This window comes from Festucalex cinctus, chromosome 4 (assembly GCF_051991245.1).
Source record: "Festucalex cinctus isolate MCC-2025b chromosome 4, RoL_Fcin_1.0, whole genome shotgun sequence".
NCBI classification, from domain to species: Eukaryota; Metazoa; Chordata; class Actinopteri; order Syngnathiformes; family Syngnathidae; genus Festucalex; species Festucalex cinctus.
Genome location: NC_135414.1, coordinates 23,773,867 through 23,787,588, shown reverse-complemented (window position 1 = coordinate 23,787,588; position 13,722 = coordinate 23,773,867). Strand labels below are relative to the sequence as shown.

Here is a 13,722-nt window from a genome sequence, read left to right as displayed (position 1 = left end):
CATGCGCCAAATTACGATTGTTTTGTTTTTAATGGGGTCATACTGTGGAAATTTGACTTTTTAATTACCGTACTTACATACAAATATTTTGGTTGTTAAAGCAGCACAATGTGGTCCAAAAGTGGAATAATCCAGATATGGGACAGAAAAACACATGATGATCAACATAAAAGAAATTTGTCCTGCAGTACCAAAGGGACAACACCAGCTTTACTTGACCATCCAAAAGAATTAGTGCCGGTTTCCTTTCTGGCACCTCACAACTATTTTAGCAGCCATCTTCTATATTTATGTAAAATTGAAGGCAAGAGATAATTGAAGCTGACTTTTGAAATCCCCCCCCTCTCCCAAGACTTCATTCATTTGCCTCCTCCCTTATCCTTCCGTTGCTATCTCCTCAAGGCTGTCTCTGTTTGTGTTAGGGAATATTTGATTGGCAGGTTATAGCCCCCAGATGCGCTGACAAAGGGGAAAACGTGTCTTACCGGAAAAAGGTGTTGAAAATCATTGCGCAGAATTGACGCTTGAGTACAACAAATGTAAAGAGACATTTTTGCGAGTTAACAAGACATTAAATGCACTAACATAATTCAAATTGTTTTAACCAAAAAGTACATGATGTTATACTATACAAATAACGGGCGGTATTAAGCATGCCTGTCCTGAGGCACGTTAGTCTTATCTGCCATGTTGCATACACTGAGGTAGTCACGGTGGTCTTCAGGGGGCAATAAAGTCATTTAAAAGTTAAAACAAGTAAAAGAGCCAACACTAAAAAATGTAACTAAAGGCTAAAGACTTCCATCTGAGAATGTTGTATCATCAAGGGTGCTGTCACACAAGCTCCCTCAAGTCACTTTTGGTCACATTGGTCCTTCCTGTTTACATTCTTGTGATCAATCAGAAGGCACTTTAAATAAAATAAAGAGACCCTAAGTATAATTTAAAACCCAAAACCACTTAATTGTTACCGTCATCCTTTTTTTGTGCTGAGATCTGATTTTGCATACACTGAGAAAGTGACATAGCAGGTGCATCAAATCTACTTTAAACTGCACTGCACTGCCCTGCAGTTTACAGAAAATGAAATCATATTTAGAAAATGTTTTTGCGTGACTGGAGGTTTACTGTGACCTGGGCTGTGATACGTTAGCTTGTTGCTAACTACAAACAGCAAACAAGCAGTTGCAGCTTTGCACTCACCTGTGAGTAAGTCAAGGGCCTCGTCGTCACTTTTTTTTCTTTTTCGTTTCTCAGCGCCTGATTCTTGGTGAGTCGTTTTGGGCCCCTGGCGTCAATATTCTGTGTACAAACCAGTCTATTTTGCCAAACGAATGTATTTCCGTGAAAATAAACTGTTGTCAATGATAGAGCTGCCACCGGAATCATTTGGCACGAGCACCTGGGGAGACAGCGGTGTGACGTTACGTCATGATTATGGGTGGAATTGTCCAGGGACATGTGACGTCACCATTCTGGCTCTCTTATTCTTGTCAACTTTACCTTGTGTTGTTGATCATACTCGCTCAGTTTTTCACACGAAATACATCATTAAAATAATGTTTGCATGTGCATTCAACGACTGGCAACGCAGCTACTGGGCGTGGCTCCTTTAATTCTATTTTTCATCTGTGATGCTTTTCAGGAAACTTTAGGAATGACCACACTGCCTCTTTGTGGCTCGTGTAGAAATGGCAACTACAGTCAGCAGCCACAAATTGGTACAGCTTCACAACCTCTGAAGACCAGTAAAACAATGCAATTATACAATTACAATTTTATTAAACATGTATTGTTAAATTAATTCCTCCCTAACAGCGTCAATCAAAAGTGAGCATTATTATCGAATAGAGGACTGAGTGAGTATGTATGCGAACCCTCATGTATAGTTTTATTTTTTTTTAATTGTTTATCATTTTATTTATTGTCCCTTATTATTTACCAATATACTGTATATTTTTAAATAATTTATTTTATATGGGTGCAACATAAAAAATATTGTAACGTTTCGTAAAAATGCCACCAGCAATGAAGGTTGGGATGCTGCGAGACCTGTGTTGCGTTCACGAACAGTCAGACATCCTAGTGCTTAACATAAATGGCAACCCCAGAATTCACAACTACTTAGTTCCTTACACTATTAAGAAATATTGTTTGTCGAAAGCATCAGTTTACTATTAAATACACTACAGTTCTGAATAAAATTCCATCAAATCCTGTTAACATTTAAAAAAAAAAAAAAAAATGTAGGCAGTTTGTGTTGTGTCTACAACTTGAATTTGCCTCAGATGTTTCCCCACATACTCCAGGACATGCATATAGTTGTTTTGTTGCTTTTGTTTTTAGTTTAGTTTCCACCTTTATGTTCAAATCTCACATTACTTTTCTAACAGGTGCAAGAACATAATATTTGCATATAAAAACTTGATAGAGCATAACTATTTTAAGTAGGTCAAAATTTGATTCTTCTAATCATGCACTTATTTTTTCTTGTGCAAAATATGACACTTCTGATAACATAAAATTGTATTCATGTATCACATTTTTTTCTACTTATAACACTTTATTTTTAGACTTTATTTTGCCACGGAAAGTTAAAAAAATATATATATATTTTTCTGACTTGCCATCTAAACATCTCTCCATCTTCAAATGGTGCATTGCTTCTCCACGCGATGCAAAAACAGTTTAGATTTTAACCACTATTAAGAACAGCATTTTTAGTTAGCTCAAACTTGAGTGACTTATTTTCTACGAATGATGCTGACACATTTTTCTAATTGTACTTGGGTAAAACAACAACATGATTCACTTCCAGGACATTTAATACTTCATGTGGTTTAATGTTGCAGGTAATCTCTGAACATTCAACCTGGTATTTTACACTTGCCACAAATGTGTATGTGTTTTGGAGGACGATGGGAATAACCTCAATCATCAAACTACTTGAAAGCAGTACCAGATGGAAGTGACAGAGTTGAAGCGTATAGTGACATGACAAGGCTCGCTAAGTGACCCTTAAGAAAAACAAAAGGCTTATGTGGTTTGAACACATTCATTTTTCTCTACTTGCCTTACTTCTATCATGTAATTAAAAAAAAAAGTCAATTGTATTGTATCGGGATGTACTTGCATGATATGCTGCCAGTTTTTGAGGTATCAAACTGTGCATTGAGACAAAATTATACATGCAAACATAACAACAGCCATGTCCCATTGATTATGTGAGCAATTGAGCAACAACAAAATTATGATAAATGATCAATTACAATTTTCATGGCACACAATTATAACTGGACGCTGAATTTTGTTCAATTTCAGATCTGGCATCATGAAACTTGTCAACAGTTTCTTGTCAACTGGTGTCATGTATTTTTTATGTATTTATTTTGAACTTCAAATATGTTGTTGGTCATGTTTAGGCCCTAAAATACGTCAATTTCCCACAACGTTAGGCATGTTGAAGCCTGAAAAAGTGAATAAAGTATAACAAAGTGGCTGCAAAAACATTGATGGCCTGCAGGGGGCATCAAACACTAACACAAACCTGGATTGTTTTTCTAGCGGACAATACTGAAGTTTTATCGACTTGGAAATGATGCGGCATTCTGACCACGAAGTTTTGCAGTCGAAAGTGCAAATCCAAAATGTGGCCGGCTTTTTACTAAAACTGTTTCTCGTCGTATTTCTGGACAAAATCGGACTAAATTCTCACTGGATCGGGCCGAATTAAAACAGCAAATTCAAAAAGGTCTTGTCTGAGAAAGTAAACAAAAAAAAAAGCTACAATGAGCATATTTTTTTTTTTCGAATGAAAGACAAATAGCTGATTGTACTGAAAGCCAGGAGATAGAGAAAAAACTACTTTTGTGAGTTTTGGCAGGCTGTTCTCAAAAAAAAAAAAAAAAAAAAAAACATTACAAATGTCTTCATCAAAAAAAGAACAAAAAAAGAATTTCCCTGAAATGCAGCATAAGAAACAGCAAGAAGCAATGTAATGCAATGGCTAACAAAATACAAACAAATTGAAAAATGTAACAATACGCAGATGGGTTGTAATGAGGACAGACATTTGACTAAATTTTGACCATGGTGGAGAATTCATTTTAAATGAAAGCATAGTCCATGCTATCATCATTTGTATGAATTTGGGGCGATTCAGCATATTTCTGTTGTAAAACAAGGCCATTTCTCCAAAATGCATTTTGCTGAAATGAGAAGAATAACATTCAAAAAGATGCACAGCTACAGATGCCACAAAAGCAGAATGAAAACCAGAAAAAGAAATGAGGTAGTGTGGTTGATAAGGAGTCGGAATGCACCAGTTCATTTTTTTTTTTTTTTTTTTTTTTTTAAACAAAGCAGAACTTCATTACTTCAACTGAAATCAACACCTTAAAATAATCATCTAAGTCATTTGTTCAAACACAAAAAAAAATTAACCATTGGCACCATGAGGAGATGATTTAGGCTAATTTATTATTATTATTATTATTATTATCATTATTATTGGCAATTATTTTAAGAGGGTGACAAAATACTTGTTCGGTCTTCGAAAACTTTCTGTATTGAAATTTCACCAAAAAGAATCCCTGGTTTCACGTTGAAGAATGTGGACATTTCAGAAATGTGACCCATAGGTGGCAGTTACATCTCTAGTTCCACAACCGAATATTCAAAAATGAAAAACAACAAATGATTCTGCCACAATGGACAAAAAACAACCAAAAGGTTGTAACACAACGACAAAAAGTCAAAAGTTGATGTGAATGGGGAAAAAAAAAATCTTAATAGAATGAATTTATTACGGCAACTCTTGTTTATAAAAGCTGTAATCTTTCGACAATAGAAAATGTTATGAATGTGTTCATTTCCGATGTTTCCCTTTTTGTAACATGGCAACTCTATGTTGTACTACTAAAAAAATATATAGTTGTTGGCTGACACTTCTTTGTTAATAAAACAGAAACAAAAGAACCTTGGCTAAAGTCTATATGGGAGTTGGGATCAGATCTGATCTTTACTGGTTCACATTTGAGCTACTAAGAACTAGAGTAGGCGAACTCAATTTTTGTGATTTTGAAGTTAAAGTGAAGAAATTCATATAGGAAAGGCATATCTTCCATATGAATATTTGTGGTAAGTTCTTTTCCAGAAGAATCATTAAAATCACCAAGATTTTAATCATAGCTGTATAAACACTAAATCACTGTCCTGTAAAACGACCAAAATGGAATTAGCCCACTCTCGCTCTCGACGGCTCATCTGAAGTCAAGTGTTATGCAGTCACAGTACGGCAATACAAAATTCCACACTCCAAAATGTGTGTGGCTGAGATACGATGGCACACATTCCAGTTGTGTGTACGTGACCCTGAGACAGCATGAGGCTCGAGAGAGAGAAGAGAAACACGGCTGCTGGACATTCTTAAGTGTGTGTGTGGATACTCAGTTCCACCCACTGGACTGGCGCCTGCCATTTTGGTTCCCGTCTTAGGTCTTGGCATCGAGAGGTCTGCACTGAATCCTTCAGCTTTCGCAGCCCAGAGGAATGTACGTTTACGATGCATACTCCGAAAACAAGCGCTCTACCTCTAAAAAATAGACTGTATCACATATTTACATATGTATGAAAGTGTGGATTCAAAGTATAAAAGAAATCCGACCGGCAATGAGGCTCGTATCCACAATCATCCCAGGTAAGAATGTCTCCGTTTGCTCCAAACTGGCAGAAACTACGGGCACACGTAACCGTGTGCTACTGAGGTAGAGTGGACCAGGCCTGAAGTGACAAAGGGAGCCGGGGCGAGACCGGCAGATTTGCTCTTTGCTTGTGCCGACGGGCAGCGTCGAACGTCCCCGTTTTCCCCGGATTTGGGCACGGGCCGCGGCGTCTTCGGGGAGTGGAAGCCGTTGGTCAGCCCCGAGTCCTGTTTCGGGCCGGCGCCAACCGGCTCCGCCGCGCCGCCCTCCGGCTCCCCGTTTGGGCTTGTCGAGGGAAGGCTCGCGCCCAGCGGTCGTTTAGCGGGAGGGTTCTCCTCGGTCTGTTCTAACGAGGGGCCCCGGGTGGCTTTGGAGTCTTTGGCCCGCCCGCAGTCCGCCTTGGCCTTCCCGATGACCGGGTCGGACAGCTCCGAGTGGACGATGACCTCGGCCTCCACCTGGTTACTGGACGGCGATGCGCTCGGACAATCCTGCAAAAACCAGTTTGATCAAAATCGTAAAGCTTGATCATAAGTATAACAAAAAGACATAATCACTTATCTCATTCAAACCTATTGAAGTGTAGCCTACACTGCTAGCATGTTGACGCAGCAAATCAACACATAGAAAATTTAACTGTTTTAGTTTAAAATAACTTACTTTAACCTCCAAGATCGTGTGCTGTACCCTGGCCAACCGCAGAACAAAGGAAGTCTTTTCTTTTTGGTCATATTTTAATTAAAGTACAGTAATCTATGTTGCTACTAGCCTCATTCTAAGCTAGTTCGTCTCTCAGGTCCAGCGTCCTTTTGTTTGTTACTATCGCGACGTTAGCTGGCTAACAGCGAGGTGCTAGCCGGCCAAATATTTCCACTAAAATTGATATGTAACATTCAGTATTATGTAATCAAGTCACATAAACTACAATTCTCAAACAACTATTTGACCTTCCTTCTTTTGGGTGGACGTACAGAAATACCAAAATAAATGCATTTAAAATGAATGCAGTTCTAGTTCGTTTCCGTTTTTGTTTTCATATTATTCCATTAACAAAAGTGTTTATTTTTAAATTTTAGTTCAAGTTTGATGTACACGTAATACGTGTCTATCACTTCACTTACACATGTAATTACAACACGTAAACCTATCTGACCAGCCACATACATGCATAATGCAAATACGACTGTCACACATGCACAAAGTTAATATATGTCATTCCATTCAAATAGACCAATAGTTTACACATTTGTCTGTTTTCACAACGCAAACACACAGCTTTCATCATGTGAATATCTTATTTATTCACATTTACACACTCCATTCACATCCACACATAATGTCATCATATGTCAATCTTTCATTCAAACAGCCAAACTAAATCCATTCTTCTGGGAGGCTGACAGCTGATTGCACTGAGTGATATGTTCATTTACCGTATTGTTTGTCACGTTGACTTCCCCAGCGATGAATCCCGCCGAGTCGTCGGTGACGGTGTCTCTGTATCGGGTGATTCTGTTGGCCCAGTTATGACTGATGGAACCGTTCCAAGCAGCCTGCAAAAGGGCGACGGCGACACGTCGGATGCGCCACAAATCAATACGTGAAACACAAAATGGTGGTTTTGACCTTTGGTTCATGTGCCGGGGCGTCCCCACCCTCCCGGGTGTCGGCGCTCACCATCAGGTTCTGCTCCTCGGGGGCTTCTGCGGACGACTGGCCGGTGGAGGGCATGAGCGTCTCCAGCTCGTGACAATCGTTGCACTCTGGCGTATGGGCGGGACTGGCGTAGCCCCCTCTCCTGTACTGGGGCGTCACAACTGTGGAGTCCAGACCTCCAGATACCCCCCTATTTGAGGCACAAGAGGCAACTGTAGGTGGGACTTACTTGTGTGAGAAGTCGACTTAGCCACTGCGCAATGATGATTATAGTTTTGTCGTCAATTCATCGCCAATGGCGTGTTGTGGCATTAACAACACAGATGCCTCACTAGCAGTGGCTACAAAAAACTACCAAAAAAAATTATTGGTCTTGGTGCAGGACTGCAGTCTTATTGGAAGCTACATTACCTGGTCTTGGTGTTGCGGAAACTGAAACACATGCAGAGGAGGATGCATATGAGCCCCAGACACACTCCAACGATGATGCCTGTCACTGCATGGATGTCAAGTTCTATGGGAAACAAGAATAAAATATTAGTATCAGAGATGTATACTTATATTTATATACATTATTGGAACTACTTTTGGTAACAATATACAATTATTGGAATATTTACTGTATATGTTTTATATTATATGCCCCTTTTTATGTTGGATACTGTTGATATATTGCATTATTTATCTATCGTTTATTATTGGATTGGATTATATGGATGGATGGATGGATGGATGGATGGATGGATGGATGGATGGATGGATGGATGGATGGATGGATGGATGGATGGATATTATTCATCACTGTATCATTTTGTTTCAGAGCAAAGATTTATTATCAATCATTCATCCATTGGACTTCATCTAAGATTTTTCCACTTTAATATAATACTAATAACAACACAATGATTATCGTTAGAACTTGATTAGGTTTGTATGTTTTATTTGTCTTTTTTTTTTCCTGCAACATTTGAACCAGACTTAATTCTAAAATAAATCACGAAAAATATCTCAAAACAATCTACCCATGCCATTGATTTATTTTGCAACTTCATAATGGCAAAGAAGATATCAAATGATGGTTACTCAAGTTATTACGTGATGCTTTCATTTATAATGATTCTTTCATAATCCATTTTTCATGTCTGCCCACTAATGTATGAGGTATTTTTTGCCAATTTCCCCTCACAACAACAAACCACCATAAAGCAGCAGCAGATACACGTACAGTAGCTATTGACGTACATACACTATTTTCTTCACAGAAACTGCAGTTATAAAAACAAACTATTTTACCCACAAATTGAAACATTCCGTTTTGGCCTGCACAACAAAGAGAACAAAATAAAGCAAAACCAACGTCACTTCTTTATATAAGACAAGGCTAAAATGTAATCGCAATCTATTCAACTCCCTTCATTGATATTCATTTATGCCAGCTTATCCTTTTGGCAGCAGAGTAGAGAGGAAACAGATGGCAAAAGCCTTCTCCCACACATACACACCATCGATGTCATTTCCATTCAACGTGCATAGTTGCCAGCACAGCAGCCCATGACAACGACATAAGCATGATACTGAGACTTAATATTCAACAGTGTATATAATAGAATAACGACTTTTTTTTATAGTGTGTATACAAATAACTCTATGTCTCGAGAGCAACATTAAATGTGTGTTTTTGTGTTAACCTTCAAGAGCTACTGTGAATTACTGTCACAGACATGTTTTTAAGACACCTAGGAAGCGTCTTAAATTGTAAAAAAAAAAAAAAAAAAAAAAAAAAGAAAAAAGATGCACAATGTATATGTGATATGAATGAAACATACCGTATTGGTCAGGGGGCGTATGAATGTCCTTGACAAGCGAATAAGGGCCGGCTCCCACCTCTGTTGATGCTCCCAACTTGAAAAAGTATTGGGTACCACTGGATAACCCCCGCACCTCAACACTGGTGATGCTGCCTACATGGTAGAGAAATGAGACACGGGAAGAAGTGCTCTACAGTGTATAATAAGTGCATTCAAGGTTTCAAATCAAGAAAACTTTCAATGGATTTGCATGTTCTCCACTTGTTTGCATACATGTTTTTTTTCCTCTTCCTCCCACATTTCAAAACATGCATGTTTAATGAAGTAATTCTTTATAGTATGAATGATTGTCTACAGATGCAATTTTAAACCAGTCTTCTATTTGGAAGGAAGGAAGGAAAAAAGGAAGGAAGGAAGGAAGGAAGGAAGGAAGAAAGAAAGACAATAATAATAATAATAATAATAAGTAAACACTGGTCCCCCCCAAATATTACAGTAATTAATTACATCTATTTTCCTTATTATCGGATGCTCATCTCTTGTCATGGAGATAGCACGGTTCCTTTCTCACCGTCCTGAGAGAGGTTCCTCCACGAGTGCTCAGGTTGGCTCAGGTTGCTGCTGAACAAGATCCTGTAACCCACGATGACACCGTTTGGCTCCAGCGGGGGGCGCCAGCTCACCAGTACTGAGGACGAGTCGATGGTGCTCAGGCGCAGCTCGTGTGGCGGCGAGGAAGGCCCTGATGGAAACGCCAGAACAGGAGGGAGGGAGTTAGGGGTACAGCAGTCGGTAATTAAAAGTCACAAATAAGGTTCTCGGCTGGGGGTGCGTGTGTTTTGTCTTGGCGGGGGATTGGACATATTATTTGACAACCATCTGCGTCCTCATGCTGCAGCCACCTGGGTACAGCAATGAGACCACAAGCGGGCCAATAGGAGGCAAGGGAAGAGAAGCTGGGGCTCAGGAAATGGGGACTGGTGGTCGTTTCATGAGAACACACACCCTCATATTACCTGCCTACACTTGATTGACATAGTTTGATTCACATTAGGTACAACTGCACCATCTGATGCCATCCAGTACATAACATCTGAGTTTAGGTTTGAAGTCACTGTAATGGTGGAATTTTTAAATGCTTCATCTTAATCTTGCATTTTACCTGGCATTTCAAGAGGGGTGTTTTAATATTTGCTGTACGTCCTTCTAATGTACACACTGTACTGCACACGCAATAACTAATATTTAAAATTAATGTACAAACTTGATGGGCAGAAGGAAAAAAAATATTCAAACATTCAAGCGCCACAGTGAGAGACCTGAGATGACAAACAAACAAACTGAGACCCTTTGAATTAAACATTTTTTTTCAACTGTAAGCAAATCCATTCAATTCATATTTTATTTTATTATTTTTTTTTTTTAAACCCAGCAGAGACTCACGATCAGAGAAAGTGGACTCCTCCACGGTGATACTGAAGGGTCCCACCGCATCCACGCCGTTGGACTGCACCGCCAGCTCGTAGCGGGTGAAGGGCTTCAGTGCCCCAATCAGGATCTCCTGAGCGGCACTGCAACACCACATGTCAAGTACAAAACAAAAGTAAGTCAAGTCACTCTTGTTTTTAGACCGTGTCATGTTGATTGAAGAATTTCGAAGCTTTCAGCCCCTTTTTTTCCCCCAAACTGAAGAAGGTAACCAAAATACAGACAGACAATATCTTTGAATGTCTCCCCTCTTGCTCAGACTGTCAGTATTGAACCTTTTTAGAATTGATCATCCTATTGATTATTCCATATAACAATATTAATGACAATACTAATAATAGCAGCAGCAGCAGCAAAACCTGAGTTCAGTGAGCATCTAAAGCAAGTGTGGATAAATGTTTTTAGTCAGATGTCATGATGGTTGTTCTGATAAACTTCATGCAATATGTACTTTACTCATCCTAATATAATCAAAAATGTCTTTGTTTAGTCAAGTCGCTGTTAGCTACTCTCAACGTCTGCACTTCTGTGTTACAAAAATAAGAATTGAATTTCCTCCTCAACCTTTGCACCCAGTTAGCCACTAACTAGCTAGCTAGCCTGTTGCCAGCACCGGTGATACCTCCACAAGATGGATGAGTGAAGCCTTTATAACATTTGGTGGGCGGCTAGCGTATTATAATGATGGATAAATACTGTTGACCGATGTTGAATTACTGAAGGTAAAGTGCTGAGGTTTTTTTATGTAGCAAATTGTTTAGTGTTGTTTTCAAGACGGCTTTACTGTACATCCCATGTGGGGGCAGAAAATGCTACCATAGTAACCCATGCTACATGACCTCATAGATAAACGCAGGACTATAACTTAACGCCACATTTTCTCAAATTTAGAGCTTGAACACAAAGCATACATACCGGAAAAAGTATTTTGCCACAATCATTTTAATTTCCTTTATGCTATAAAAGTCCAGAGAGGGGGGTACACAAGTTCTGATGAAAAATCCGGGTTATGATAAAAAGAAAGAAAGAAAGAGAGAAAGAAAGAAAGAAAGAAAGAAAGAAAGAAAGAAAGAAAGAAGAAGAAAAAAAAAATAATAATAATAATAATAATAATAATAATAATAATAATAATAATAATAATAAGCTGTGATTGCTGAATTGCGAATCTGCGAAGGTTGATTGTAGATACCCGTTGGGCCAGACTAAAGAACGGAGCAAGTGTCAAGCTTTGCCCACTCCTGATGTAAAGGATTAACTCCAAAAGTGTGTTCTGCTTTTCCTTTGGCATTTTTTTTAATGGTGCCACCATTAAAAGAACCATGGGAGCTTTTCGTTAAAGGCAATATACACTATTTGATTGAGATTCATGATATTACGGTTTATTGCATTGCTGGGTAAAAGTGTTTTGACAAATTTCTCTGTTAATCTATTGTATAAAAAAGAAAATGTACAAGTACTCTTGATGAATGGTTGCTGGTCCACTAAGGGTCATGTATTAGTATGAACCACGGGACCACTGATGTAGTGCATCAATCTGTTCCACCCCTTTATGCTTTTTATCATTCGTCACCTCATCCCTTTCATAAAAATGATATAACGGCTCTTAAAACACAATGCATCCCTGTCTCGACCCTGAGTGGCAGCAGCTGAGATGAGTAGTCGATGATGCGAAGGATGACAGACATCCGGGCTCACCTGGTGTGATACGTGACCAGAGAGGCGTTTGTGGTTCCGGCCGGGCTGCAGCGCACCGTGTAGTTGATGATGCGCACCGTGCTGAAGCGAGGTTTCTCCCAGCGGAGCCGGATCGACGTGGAGCTGTTGGCCGCTGCCTGAATGCTGCTCGGCGGTAAAGGGGGTGGCCGCATGGGGAGTGAAGATACTGGAATGCATTCGCATGCGTGTCAATTAGAGCCAGGAAAAAAAAAATCTGATTTAATTAAGGCATTCTGCAGTTCTATGGGGTTCATACCTTTGTCAGCCTTTTCAGTCCTTCCTTTCCACACTGCGGCTGAGCCATCTGCTTGCTTGTTGAATGCCCAGACTCTCACTTCATATTGCTGGCCTGGAACTACCACAAAAATAACAAAAGAAACAAGGCCGGAGATAAGTAGAAATTCTTAAGAAAAATGTACTACAACAGGCAACAACAAGACAACTTATTGTATGACCTTAGTAAGTATATACAATACATGTTGAACACTGAAAGTGTTATGCTTGCGACAATGCTTGAAAAAGTGTCATGATAAACGTCAAACAAGAAACGGTAGGAAAGCAGTACACACATTGCTGTCCAGGTGAGGCCTACTAAGTATAATATGGCAAAGTTGATAACATAGTTAGTTTGATTGCTAGCTAGCTAGCTGCTAGCTTGTTTGCCTGCTAGAGAGCTGCTAGCTTGTTTGCCTGATGGATGGATGGATGGATGGATGGATGGATGGATGGATAGACAGACAGACAGACAGACACTTTATTGTGAAGCGATTCACCTCTCAGGCTCTGAAACAAAATGTGAGCGACTTACCAAGCCCAGTGAGGAGATGGTATCTGGCTTTTTTGCGAAGCCTGACCACGTGAGTCTGCGTCGTCTTCTCCCCGTCGGCGTCCACCTCTCGGCAGGACAGCTTGTAGCCGGAGACGACCGTGTGATTGGGCGAGGGCTGCCACGTGACGTTGAGAGTGCTCACTTGTGCTCGCACCTTTAGCTCAGTGGGAGCGAACATCACTGGGTACATGAGGGAACGTGATTGTTTTAGTATCCCGGCAGGTACACTGATAGCCTGGGGGCCAAAGCTATATGGGAGTCGCCATGGCAACTCATGCTGTATGTTATGTAGATTTACATCAGAAACGGGGCTGGACGAACCACCAAAGGTTAACATAAACCCAGATGTGTAGACTGAGAGAAAGTTAAAGTGTGTAACATCCTGTATTTAAAAAGTGCATTTTCCTGAGTGAAACCGGCATACTGGGCCTTTAAAATAACCAAAATGTCAATTAGAGTTGAGTGGATAGATACGTGAAAATCACAATGACGTCACAATGACAAATTCAATTCTGCTCATTTT

General features: G+C 39.7%; 1 protein-coding gene and 1 long non-coding RNA gene across 4 annotated transcripts in view; both read right to left on the bottom strand.

Annotated features, from left to right (window-relative positions):
* The window catches only part of LOC144017849 (uncharacterized), a 65,691-nt gene extending 64,097 nt beyond the window's left edge, over positions 1–1,594 (bottom strand). The window contains exons 1-2 of the long non-coding RNA XR_013283273.1: positions 1,504–1,594; positions 1,204–1,402 (exon numbers count right to left, since the gene is read on the bottom strand). This is a non-coding gene — a long non-coding RNA (uncharacterized LOC144017849). The remainder of the gene's footprint in view (positions 1–1,203; positions 1,403–1,503) is intronic.
* Positions 1,595–2,844: 1,250 nt separating this feature from the next.
* igdcc4 (immunoglobulin superfamily, DCC subclass, member 4) overlaps positions 2,845–13,722 on the bottom strand; it is a 61,842-nt gene continuing 50,964 nt past the window's right edge. For 2 of the 3 annotated variants that reach the window (XM_077519782.1, XM_077519783.1), the window contains exons 11-20: positions 13,179–13,379; positions 12,627–12,725; positions 12,350–12,536; positions 10,610–10,737; positions 9,738–9,908; positions 9,185–9,319; positions 7,770–7,872; positions 7,329–7,548; positions 7,136–7,255; positions 2,845–6,193 (exon numbers count right to left, since the gene is read on the bottom strand). In XM_077519782.1, the coding sequence (XP_077375908.1) occupies positions 5,735–6,193; positions 7,136–7,255; positions 7,329–7,548; positions 7,770–7,872; positions 9,185–9,319; positions 9,738–9,908; positions 10,610–10,737; positions 12,350–12,536; positions 12,627–12,725; positions 13,179–13,379 (1,823 nt within the window). In that variant the 3' untranslated portion in view covers positions 2,845–5,734. The remainder of the gene's footprint in view (positions 6,194–7,135; positions 7,256–7,328; positions 7,549–7,769; positions 7,873–9,184; positions 9,320–9,737; positions 9,909–10,609; positions 10,738–12,349; positions 12,537–12,626; positions 12,726–13,178; positions 13,380–13,722) is intronic. The other variant, XM_077519784.1, reaches the window with a different exon arrangement.